Raw genomic sequence first — 12,220 nt, forward strand, 5'->3', positions numbered from 1 at the left:
TTTTTTAAGACAACTGGGATCACAAATTTCTATTTTGATTGGCCTCCTGTATAATATAGGAAGGGAAAGTGCTAATGCAAGGAATATTGTGTTACTGAGCTTTTAAACAATTGTATGCTGAGATTTCCATCTGTATGCTGATCCAGCTGGCTGTGGTGAAATAAATACCTGGAGTATTAGATTCTTTCCTTGTTCATTACTTACCAGAATCCCTCTCCAGGGTTTTTTTTCAAGCAAATTTCACTGTAATCTGGATGAAAGTATTTGCCTTTTCTTTGCATTTCTTTTCTAAACATATATACATGCATGCATGCACACACACACCTGTGTGCATTTGTTATAACAGGATGCATAGCTGCAGCTTGCCATGTGAAGCTTCCATTTAAATGATCTGAATGTGTAACTGCTTAGTTGTTGTGCCAGAGGCAGAAGATCCCAGTGGGTATTGGTCAGGTTTATGTGAAGTTCCACTGAAAAGTACTGATCCCAGATGTGAGATACTAAGAAGTTTGGACAGTTACTGGCTGCTGGACAAAATACTGATTTGCAGTGCTTCAACTCCCTGCCTGTGTAGTAGGGATCACACTTGGCTATCTTACAGGGTTTTGTAGTACTAACTTCTGTAATACTTGCAAGCTCCTCAGGTTCTATAGTGGTATGGCTTAATACAGCCCTGGATAGATAGGGAAGGAAAAAATTTACTGGGGAAGAAGGGCATGAGAGCCTCCCGCTACTGCTGAGGTGCGCACTGCCAGTTACGTGGTTGTGTTGCGCATCCCTGTAGTCCTGCCAGTTAAGATGGCTGCTGTTTTGGGACAGATCTTCTGGATTGTTGAATCTTGCTTCCTGTTACCCACTCCTGATTTCAATATTTTTGCTTCCATACTAGGTCTCATTCAAATGCTCTGTGGCAGTTGTGCAGGGGCACACAGCATTGGAAGGAGTGCTGTTCTTTGGCAAAGCACACTTTTACATCTGTGAGTGCTTTGTGTTATCCCCATTGCAAGAGGTCTACTGTACACGACACTGCTTGTCCAGGTGAGCCGTTCTTTATTCCCAGAGATTTACTTGGTCAACTTTGGTATTGGCATATTCAAGCTTAGGACTCGCACAGACTTTGGGAGATGTCAAGAGACATTAGCACAGCAAGAAGACTGCAGTCCTTCCCACCTGTTTGCAGAACTGTTTAGTGTAATCAGCTGTAGATATCTAACCAGGGCCCTGGAAGGGCAACAAGGACTCTCAGCTCCAACAGATGGAGATGGTGGGCTCAGTCTAACATAACTTGCTTTTTTTTTTTCCCAGTTCTTTTAAAGTGTTGTTAATGTTTCTTCCTGACTGACTCCCATCTTTTATTCATATGGAACAGTCATTACAAGAGCCTTTAGGATCATCGGCTGATAAGTTCTTGTTTGTGTCTCCAAGATACAGAGAATCGTAATTAATATTTGGCACGCTGCTATCATCTTTATGACTCATGATTTATTGATACTGATCGATATTGAAAATGGGTCTGTCAGACTTAGCTCTTTGCTCATACAGTGTGTTCATGTGCAAAGCCCAGTGGGGCAGTGAGTAACTCAGTGTTTTTACTCCCTGACTGTCTGTTCTGCATCCGATTCTTACTAAATCCAGTATTGGTCAACCTGATCAGCTGACTTAAAGATTGCTTGGACTGGAACTGGATGTTTTTTTTTAAGGGACTTGCTCACTGTAGGGTAGGCTGTAAATAGCACTTAGAGTGCATGTACTCACCTAAAGTGGTAATTAATAGCTTAATTATTATATTCAACCTTGCAGATATCTTAGTGTTCTTACTGTTCTTTAGAAAGATGTAAAAGATTTGCATGTTCACAAGGGTCCTCCTGATAAACTTCTTTGTTTTTCTTTATCTTTTTGTGTTCCAGCATCAGTGATCCATTCATTTTCAATTTATGCCATAAAGATCAAGCTGTGGGAGACCAGAGGTGTTCTCGTTATTCATATCATGACATAAAAGAGATTCACCTGATGCGTTTTCTTCTGCAGGTAGGAACTAACATGCTCAATTACTTGAGTGAAAGCTGCAACAGCAGTTGTGACATGACTGAGAACTACTTGCACAATTTCTACTTAGACTGCTGAGATTTCTTTGCTCATGTCCCAAAACAGTTTTGCTCCCATTACTGCTTCATTAGCCTTCAGTAGTACAAACTCCTTCCTGTATTCATCAGAGTGCTTAAGCACCCTCTCTGGAGTGGTTGGCTCATTAGTTGTTAGGCTGCTGATGTTCTTAACAGTTTATCTCAGTATTTTTGAAAATAAGTCTTCAAGCCAATTTCGTATGTTTTGATCAAAACTCCCAGCAGGTGTCTGATTTCCAGTAATACTCCATTTGCAGAGACTTCAGTAGATATAGACATCAGCAGACTATAGATATGTGTAACCCGTACGCTCCGAGCCTTTTGAAATAACTACAGGTTGTGCATGTGAGTCAATTGTGAACTGTAAGTTGGAATAGAGGATTTGAGTCCTCTGTGCTGCAATACCCAAAAGCCACTCATTACCAGTGGCCCTAGACCTATTTAGCTTTGTCTGATTTAGACAATCCTGTGATGAGAATCACAGAGTTATTGGTGGAGCTCTTTGCAGCACCACAGCCTGTTCTTGTTCTAGAGCATTTTGATACAGGCTAAAAAATAACTTGCAGATTTTGTTTGACAAAAATATAGAATTTTGAAGCAACTTTTACCTGTTAGGTGGAATTTATTTTTGGAAGAATTATTCAACAGAGAATTAAGAAATCCTTCAGAAAATTCAAAAGATGGAGAAGATAATGCTGATAATGGTCTTATGTCATGTAGTAGGCAGTCATCTGTGACACATCCCTATTTTATTTTATATTTAATTACACATGCAGAATATGCAGTTTTAATAGATGAGACCTGCTTCAGAATATAGTATGTTCTGGTGGTTAGGGTCATCTCCAAGTCCTGAAGGACTTGGAATCTGTTCTGAGTCAATGAATAAAGTGTAAGCAACCTGAGCAACAGAACTGTCACCTCTTCCTCGTGCTCAGTTTTGTGGATGGTGTCAAAGTTGCCCATGAGATCTTGCCATCTGTTTATATATTTGTGTGGAGGGGTGTATATGTTTTTTTGGCTTTTTTATTTTTTAAAAAAGAAAGTGAAATGGAAATGTTTTGTGTGTCCCAAAAAGTGAAAAAAAATGAGATGAGTAAAATTTGCCTTTCAAAGGCCTGCTGATGGTCTGTTCATGCACATAGCCCGGCTCGGGGCAGAGCTTTGTGGTACCACGCAGTCTGATTCTGTAATAGCAGCACTTGGGCAGACTTGGTTTAGAAAGCTGAGCTTCAGAGCAAAATCTCCAAACTGTTTATTGCCATAGATGCTCTAATATCACCTCTCTGCTTTATATTATGTTTGTGAATCTTGTCGGGCAGTTGCCATTGGGTTTTTTTTTTCTAGGTTTGTATTGCATCTGCCATACTTAGATTAAAACCTATGTCTGTGTTCCCAGGCATTATGAAAAAGTATCGTTGCTTTGTAAAAATGATTTTGTTTAGCATCCACTCTTCATGTCATTAGCTTTCTCACCTACTTAGAATCTAATGCTTCTGGTGTCTTGTAAATAAGAGTGAGTTTTCAATATAAAAATGCATCAGAAGAGGCAGGAGGTGATGGGTAATGGGACCAATGTCAGGAGTTTGATTTTGCTTCAGAAAAGCATTTGAACTCCTATTCAACCCAGCAGCACAATTCCCATAGTTTGAGAATAGGAATATTAGACTCATTTCCTGCAAAGAGCACTGAGGGGACTCTTCACAGTTGCTACAAAATCAAGCCTTTGTGTTTAAAGTGCTGAAGAATTGGGCAGACAGTGGTGGTCTCCTTGCAGCACCAGGTTTCCCTCTGCAGATCTTAACACTGTAAATTATTTACCTTTCCAGGAGATCGCCTTGGAAATATTCTTCAAAAACGGTTACTCGAAGTTTCTTGTTTTCCATGACAGTGATCGAAATAAGATATTTAAGAGGTAATCACTACTTAATAGCAAGTGAGCACCAAGGTCATGCTGCTGGTCTACTACCCCTGTTTATCCTGACTTTAGATGTCTTCCCTGAACTGCCCCAGGGGCTCTTTCTACGATGGGTTACACCTAAGCAAACCTATGAAACTTTCCTTTTGCTGAGCTGTGAGTTCTTTGGAGGGTTATACAACTATTGATTTAGCAGGGTAGCTAGTGCATCTATGAGACTGTTGTAGCAGCCGGTGGTGTGTTATATGTCCCCGCACCCCAGCGAACTGCAGCTCCAGCTGTGTAGGCCCCTTTCCCTTACTGCAATCAGTGAGCTGCCTCCAACTCACCTTTATGGTATTGTGTAAAAAGGTTTCTTCCCTCTTTCTTTCAATACATGAAGTAGCACTGAAAGCTTTAGGAATAAACTGTTTTGGGCTCTCTGATCCTGATTTTGTACATTTAGCATGGATTTAACTAGGACTTTTTTGTGTAAGAAAGAATTCATTTCGTACATGCTTGTCTTGCTTGGAATTTGTATATAAGACTATAGAGTGAACAATTCATACTTTATTTTTTTGGTTTTTTTTCCCCTACTGCAGATCAAGAAGTCACAGCCCCGTGTATCAATTCAAAGCCTTATTCAGAAAGAAACTGCTTTTATCTAGCCTGGGGGCACGTTCTTAACATTAAATATCTGCTTTTGCTATGTTATTTGCAGCTTTGCTCTGGGTCAGGATCTCAGTTTGTGAAATTCCTTGGTATCAATGAGGAGGAAAGTTGCTGTCACGACATGACATAGATTATCCAATAGATTTTATATATATATATGTAAGATTATATATACATATATATATATATATGTGTGTGTGTGTGTACACACAGACACACATACAGGATAACTGTTTAAATTATTTTAATGTTTTCTTTTTATCTCCTTCAGATTTTGTTCTTTCCAACCTACTTTAAAGTCCAAGGGCATAACAGAAGAGTCCCTGAATATAAGGTAAAACACAGGAAACATTGGATATGTATATATAACTGTAATTGTATGAGTAATTTGTACTTTTAAAAAAGCTTCTAGAAACTCTACCTATTGGTACCTCCTATTTTAAAGATTCAAAGGTATCCCCAAAACTCTAAAAAGCACTTTAGGGTACAGCATCCTCAATATGTTAGGTAGCTGACTGCACATTGTTGATTAATAATTATTACCTCCTTAATATGACATTATTGGTAAAGTCTGTATAGATGGTTAGTGTGGGAAAGAGACAGTCAGTGAGGTGAGGTTAGAGAATTAATCCATAATGCTTCTGTGTAATGGTCTCTTTAGTGTGTGGTTAGGGCAGACAGTGACAGATGTGCATATGGATGTTTTGGCACTGTTTATAGTGTCTGTGCAGGGGAGATTCCAACTCTTTGTCCCTCACATTTACCGCTGCAGGCAAAGCAAGCTTTCTTGCGGAAAGTGGGATATAACTGAGAGCATAGTCTATGCTGACCATGAGATACTTGTATAACTGTAAATCTTTTGAAGTTGGAGGTCTGAGAAACATAGCCCTAACTACCTAACTGGTGTGTTTAGTTCTGGCCGATATGCTTCCCTTTACCAAGCTCCACTCTGGGAACTGAAGGACTGAGAGCTTGATGAATTTACTCTGTCCCTGTTTGCATGCTGGAACTATTTCTGAGGCAGGAGAATTCAAGGGCAACACAAAGGCTTGCTTTCCTGCCTATGGAGCAGTGTCTGTCTCCCGTAACATCGCAGCTCTTCCTGCCCTAGGTGAGTCAAGGAGACAGGTTGGACTAAGGTCTTTGCCTAGACATGTCACTGATAATTACAAAGCTGAGATAGGGAAAGAAGAAATGATTTTTTTTTAATGTAGCATATGATGATATGATGAAATAGTAGCATTCCTGAGAAATCCCGTATCAGTTTTTCCTCCCAGTCACTGGGAATAAATGCAAGAGTTCTGACTTCCAGTCTCTACTGTAACCATTTAAAAATGATAATGGGCTGTTACTGGACAGCTGAGTGCTTCACCCCTGGCATTTTGTTCTTCATTTAAATATACTTAAATCTCTGCCATCACCATATGTTGCTGCAGCCACAGCTAGCACCTCTTCTTATGTCATGGTTGACTGCTTTGATAATATGCTCATTGCTTGCATCTGTATGTTATTGTCTCTGGGCTGTCAGCACTCTCTGGTGTAGGGGTGTGATCTGAGCAAGTGAATGTGTGCACTCAGGTGCACATAGGCGCATGCATGCGTGTGAATAGATAGCTAAAAATACTGGAGGGACACTGGACTTGATATCATCAATTCACCAGCTGACATTTGGGTCTTGGAAGATGGTGATCAGGGACAGGAAGCCACTGCCTAAGTGACATGCTCAGGAACCTTCAACAGAGAATTTTTTTTTCCCTCTTCTCCTCCCCTCTTCACCTTCCTTGAAAGGAGACTCAGAAGCAGGGAAAATACTGTCAGGAAAGTTAGCAGTCCTAGTTGTGCTGTGCACTTCAAAGGACACTGCACCCAGGTACAGCGGTGCCGTGTGTTCCCCTGAGTCCCCTATAACTTGCTTATGCTGAATTTGGGCCCTTGATAGTAACCAGGAATATCAGCTGTTTATCTCTGTGCATTTTAATTGCACTACTTAGTTATTCCTGTGCCTAACAGCCCTATTTGAGAGTGCATTTGTGGCTGCTGCCTCTGATGAACTGGAACTGGCTCACGGTTCCTGTGTTGATGGAACTTATTCAAGATTCTCTGAGCCAGTCTGTTCCTCTTCCTCCAAAGGTATTCACTGAGACTAGTTCTGCTGTGTCTCACGCTATGAAAATGAGTAAGACTAATGTGTGTGGCTCAGTGGTAGCAGTGGAGTCACTAGAAAAACACAGCTTTTTGAAGATCCTGTCACTGAACTTGTTCACTGTATTTCTTAGTCACATGCTACCCACACCTGAAACTAAGAACGCCACAAAAAGTGTTGTAGGGACAGGCCTAGATGCTAAGTATTAGTCCTTCTGATGCATCCTTTTCAAGTATACATCTGTTCCAGTTGTTTTGGATTTAGTTTTAGAGATCACACAGGTCTGCTGCTCCTAAAACTAAGCAAGTCTTTAAATGAAGAGAACTGCAGGAAAAGGGAAGTAGATGAAGGACAGCTGTTTATTACCTTGGGCTGGATTCTATGGGACAGCTCTGTGGAGTGTCTTGGTAGATAACTGGTATGCTTGCATCTTATCTCCATTGTTCTTGGTTATCCTTTGCAGTAGAATTGGGCGTAAGCAGGGAAGGGAAATTTGGCTTCTTTGAGGAGCTGGGTATCGTGTTCTTTAGCTTGTTTAACTTGTCCCTTTCATCCTGACACATCTTCAGGCAGGAACAGCAGAGGTCTTTCTCTTGCACTAAGTAAAGAGTTTCTGTGCGTTTTATGGAGTCAACATGTTCTTCCTGTTGTGTTGGATCAGGAAAGGGGTTTCTCTTCACGTTCAGTTTCTTGAGCTTGGGGAGCTTTGTCACACTGGTTGGAATGGCGGTCAGGAAGTTGTCAAAGAGACTTACCTCCTTAAGTTCCTTCAAGGCCCCAAGGGTCGTGGGGATGTTGTCAAGGCGATTCAAGCCAAGGTTGAGAGTGCGCAGGTTCTTGAGGAGGTTCAGTTCCACTGGCAGATTTTTGGTGGTCAACTTGTTATTGCTTACGTTCAGGTAGGCAAGGTTCTGGAGCAGGCCTATTGCCTCGGGCAGCTCTTCAAGCTGGTTGCTGTGCAGGTCCAGCCAGCGCAGTTTCTGGAACTTCTGGATGCTGTCTGGGATCTTTTTTAACATGTTTCTGCTCAGATCAAGTTCATCCACATCAGCCAGTTTCAGAATGCACTTGGGGAAGGTGGTGATACCCATCTTGCTTAAGTCAAGACGGCGCCTTCCATCAAAAGTGATCCTGATGGAATTTTTGGCAGCTTTCAAAGTGATCTTTTTCCCTTTTTGGACTTTTGCTTTCCCCTTGGCCATTTCTCCACTGAGAGAGAGAGAGACGAGCCAGGTTCTGTGGATGAGGCCTTTGAAAGCAGTGGCTGTTACTCCCTAATTCAAAACAAAATAATGACTTAGTCAGAAGTTAATGAGTGACCACTGGACTTTTGAGGAGTCATTTTTTTTCTGGGTCAGGGCTTTTCAGCCCTGGAACTTCAGCTCTTCCCAGAAGTGTTTTGAGTTGGTGAAATTGCAATAATCTACAATATAATTGTTATAATGCAGTAAAATAATAGTTTATTACAGTGCAGTGCCAAGTATTACAAGGTAAAATTACAAGTACTACAAGTGGGAGAAATTCACTTTCATCTCTAGGTACTGGTTTGAGCCCAGCATGTAATGAAACTAAATGAAATGTGTTATCATCCATTAGCTGTTTGAGCACCTGAATGAAATGTATTGTGGGTCTCAATCCAGTCCTTGGAGACTGTACTAGGAAAAGCTATCCAAAATTGCTCTCATTTTACTAGACCAGCAGGTTGCCTTCTATACAGGCCAGACATCTGCAGATAGCTAAGTTAAACATGCTATTTAATGGATTTGGACACTATTAGGAAGAAAAAACAAAAACAAAGAACCCCCAGTTAAATAGAGCAAGCAATTAAGAGTTTTGCTTGAACTGGGACCTCAGAAACATGGTGGGCCTCCAAATTTACCAGTTCTGCTTACAGTCCACACATTGCTGCAGGACCGACTGCAACAGGCATGTTAAACCATGACTTGGTTGGCATCTCCTATGTATTCAAGGACACACTCTGAATACTCTTATGCTATGTTTCCGTACATGCTTTGGGATGGGTGGATGATGCTCTGCCGTTGAAACATGTGTAGCTGCTCTGGTTAGATTTTTGACTTTCTGGCACTAAGCATGTGCTAAGGTTCTTTGTTGAATTGAGGCCTATTTGAGTACTAATCTCAGAGTTGGGGAAACTGTCTCCAATATTGAAGGTCATCAAATACAGCTGATATGTTATGGCAAATGACAAAGGAAATAAGCTAATTTCCTGGCAATGGATGACAATGTCTGTCCCACCCATAGAGCAGAGAGGAACGTGTGTTACAGCTGGCTAATCTCAAAATGGTTCGGGTGCTCTGGCATTTAATTGTGGAGTCAAATCACAGCTTTGATAAATGATTGTTTGGGACAAAATATGGATTTGTCTACAATACACTTCTCTATTAGAAAGGCTTCATTACGAACCCTTCAGGCTTTTTAGCTACTCATTAATCATGTGCAAGTACATGAAGGGGAAGCTCAGGCTACAGATAAAGCATTTCAGCTTTTCAATTACATGCCTTAGCCAAAAATAATGCAGCAGCAAGGGGAATGTGTGCCAGTTACCCTCTGCCCTTCTGGGGTCTTGTATAATGAGTCAGATGCTTCAGAAAGTCCTGGAAGCAGCATGGTGGGGTCAGTCTTGCTGAAACAATCCCCTGAGATTATGATTGAAATAACAGAAAATTTGAATTTGTTTAATAAAAAAAAATATTTAAACATAGTGAAATATTTGTCTACTAGTCCCACATTTCTCTGCCTCTCACCAGTGATTAGAGGTATCCCCAAAATATCTGAAGACTTCTGACTATTTACTATATTTATTCTTACAGTGCCTCAGGAGCATTAGCACTGCTATTCTGTCCATAGAGTAGCCAGGAAACTGAGGCAGAGAAGTACTCTATGGTGGAAAATAAAGCAGTACTTTACCCATGTGAATGTCAGCTTATATAATTTGCCCAGAATTGTGCAGGAAGTTCTGGAGAGCAAAAGAATAGTTTTCTTTCTTTCTTTCTTTCTTTTTTAATTCAATTCTCTCTTATTTTAAGGAGCTGATGCAAAATTCCTATTGGCAGTTCTGTGAGGGTAAAAGTCAGCCCTATGGGAGCTGCCAGAGCCCTTCTGCTGACACAGGATGTGCCGAGTTCCTTACTGGCACATACAGAGTAGCTAATATGCTACAAAAGTAGTAGATCTGTAAGGGAACTGCCTAACAATCTGGCAGGATGGAAAGAGGCTTTCTGGGCCTCCTGCTTCTTGCAACTGAAGTGAACCTGGTGACTTCTAGGTCTAACATTTTTCTGGTTTGAACTTCTTTTTCATGTTGAACAAGTTGATCGAGAGGTTCAATATGTTTTGGTCAGGGAATTTTTTCAACTAGATATGCCTTAAAAAGAGGAAGGGGGAGGGGCTCAAAGAAAAAAAAATTAATTTTTTAAAACTCAAAACATCCTTAAAACTCTCAGCAAGAAAACAGTTTGTTCAACACGTAGTGTTTTTTTTCTTAACTTTTCACTGAAAATACAAGGGGAAAAGGTTGCTATAATTTTATCCAAAACACTGTTTCCTTTTTTTAAAAATGTGAGCTAGCCAAAAATCAGCTCTGATGCTGGTTGCTAGTGCTGGTGTTGCTCTGTGCTGTCCATATCTGGGAACGCTAGAGGGAGCCTGGTATAGATGGTTGAATGCTGCATGTGGGATACTGAGGAATAATAGGACAATTTAACCTTTTGGGCACTTCCCTGTCAATGGCTTTTTCTGAGTCGTTGCACAGCTTGAAGCTGGAGTTTTCAGAGGTTTAAGAAATCCAAGCAAACAGATCAGCTTAATTTCTTTAAAAGACAGTAGAATAACATAGACCTCCTTGCATGATGTACTGTATAATACCCAAACTTGAAAGAGATTTAACCACTGGAAGATAAGATCCAGTCACTCTTAGTTAGATTTTTAAAAATACAGCCTTGGACCTCTAAGATGTACTGACCAGGAAAATACGGGTCCATAGGGAATATGCACATTTTACAAGTGCTGTTTCCTTTGGGTTAAAGGTGGGAGGCAAGTTTCAAACTTACAAAAAGTTGATTTCCAAGCCTGGAGACGGAACTGAATGTTATAGTTCTGCAGAAACACCGCAGCACAGCAGATGGCACAAAGGGAATGAATGTCTCTTGGCTGTGCATGCTTGTAAACTAATTATCAGTGTTTCACAGGGCTGTAGTTGGAGATAATGGAGCTTACTTAGCTGTGTCTCATTTTCTTTAGCTTTGCATAAGAGGGCTCCAGTTCTGTAGCCACTGATATTAAAAATTCAGGAATCACAGGAGCCCTCCTTGCTGTAAATGTTAATTACGCCAGTTCGGTCTGATGTTCACAGTGCATCTCCTGGGCTAGCAGAGGGAGAGGTACATGTGTACCCCACTGCCTGAAGAGTGATGATGCCAAGAGGGAGCTCTCTTTAATTGTTTTTTCTAACACCTCCTGCCCCAGTTTACCCTCTGAATTGGTGATGAGCCTTTGCCTACAGGTGGGGGTGCTGTGTTACTAGATGATAAAGTCTTGCTAAGGAGGACCTTGACTAGAAACCTGTCTTTTAGAAGCTCTTTTATTCACACTTGGTAAAATCTTTTGACTATGCTGGGTTTTTAAAAACCCAGATATAACCAGAACTTTAGGAGTATTTCACAAGCACAGAGCTTTGAGGTTATCCTGATACAGAAATGGAGAGAAAACCTGGGTCTATTGCATCATCTTCTCTATAGTGCTGCTTGTTGTTGAAGACTGCAGGAAGGGAACAGATCCTTAAGCACCAGGACTAGTGTCGCTTTGAAGGAATGAATGTGCACTTACTCCTGCACAAGGACCTATCACGATCCACAGTAGCTTAGACCTGTTGTAAGTAGGAGATCTAGTGCCAGAAAAGAGTGATTTTTGACCCTGATGCAGTCTCTCCTGCCTGAACGTTTCTTCCTCCTTTCTCTGCATAGTACTGGCAGGAAGAGAACAGGCCTTCTGCCTGTAGCACCATTTGAGTGTCTCAGGATCTCCTCCCCTGTGGTTCTCCCTGCACCAAAAGCTACACAGAACCATCTGATTACATGTATATGTAAGAAAAACTTGCATATACATCTTAAAAGAGATTTTGATGCAGCCAATGATTTTGCATGAAGTAAAGGACTTCCAACTAGGGTAAGATTTTATTTCTCCGCTCACAAGCCTGTTATGATTTCTTTGTCGTTGGATACGACCTATTGTGGAAGAGAGATTAATTCACTGGCTTTCTTAAATGCAGTTGCTTGCTAACAGGCTGATTTAAACTAAATTTTGCCATGAGCAAAAAGATACTGAGAAGTTTCTTTCATTAATTTTCTTATTTTTCTAGATGACTTCACA

At 40.9% G+C, this 12,220-nt stretch overlaps 2 protein-coding genes across 3 annotated transcripts in view; one reads left to right on the forward strand and one right to left on the reverse strand.

Moving 5' to 3' along the window:
• The window catches only part of WDFY4 (WDFY family member 4), a 142,009-nt gene that overhangs the window by 90,727 nt on the left and 39,062 nt on the right, over positions 1 to 12,220 (forward strand). Inside the window, exons 43-46 of one of the 2 annotated variants that reach the window (XM_085324754.1) lie at positions 890 to 1,038; positions 1,908 to 2,042; positions 3,943 to 4,035; positions 4,961 to 5,023. In XM_085324754.1, coding sequence (XP_085180880.1) covers positions 890 to 1,038; positions 1,908 to 2,042; positions 3,943 to 4,035; positions 4,961 to 5,023 — 440 coding nt within the window. The remainder of the gene's footprint in view (positions 1 to 889; positions 1,039 to 1,907; positions 2,043 to 3,942; positions 4,036 to 4,960; positions 5,024 to 12,220) is intronic. The other variant, XM_085324753.1, reaches the window with a different exon arrangement.
• LRRC18 (leucine rich repeat containing 18) lies at positions 7,264 to 8,034 on the reverse strand. Its single transcript, XM_085324755.1, has one exon. It carries the CDS (start codon positions 8,032 to 8,034, stop codon positions 7,264 to 7,266), a length of 771 nt encoding a protein of 256 aa, XP_085180881.1.

This window comes from Rhea americana, unplaced genomic scaffold (assembly GCF_003343005.1).
Source record: "Rhea americana isolate MKP2758 unplaced genomic scaffold, rheAme1 scaffold_93, whole genome shotgun sequence".
In the NCBI taxonomy this organism is placed as follows: Eukaryota; Metazoa; Chordata; class Aves; order Rheiformes; family Rheidae; genus Rhea; species Rhea americana.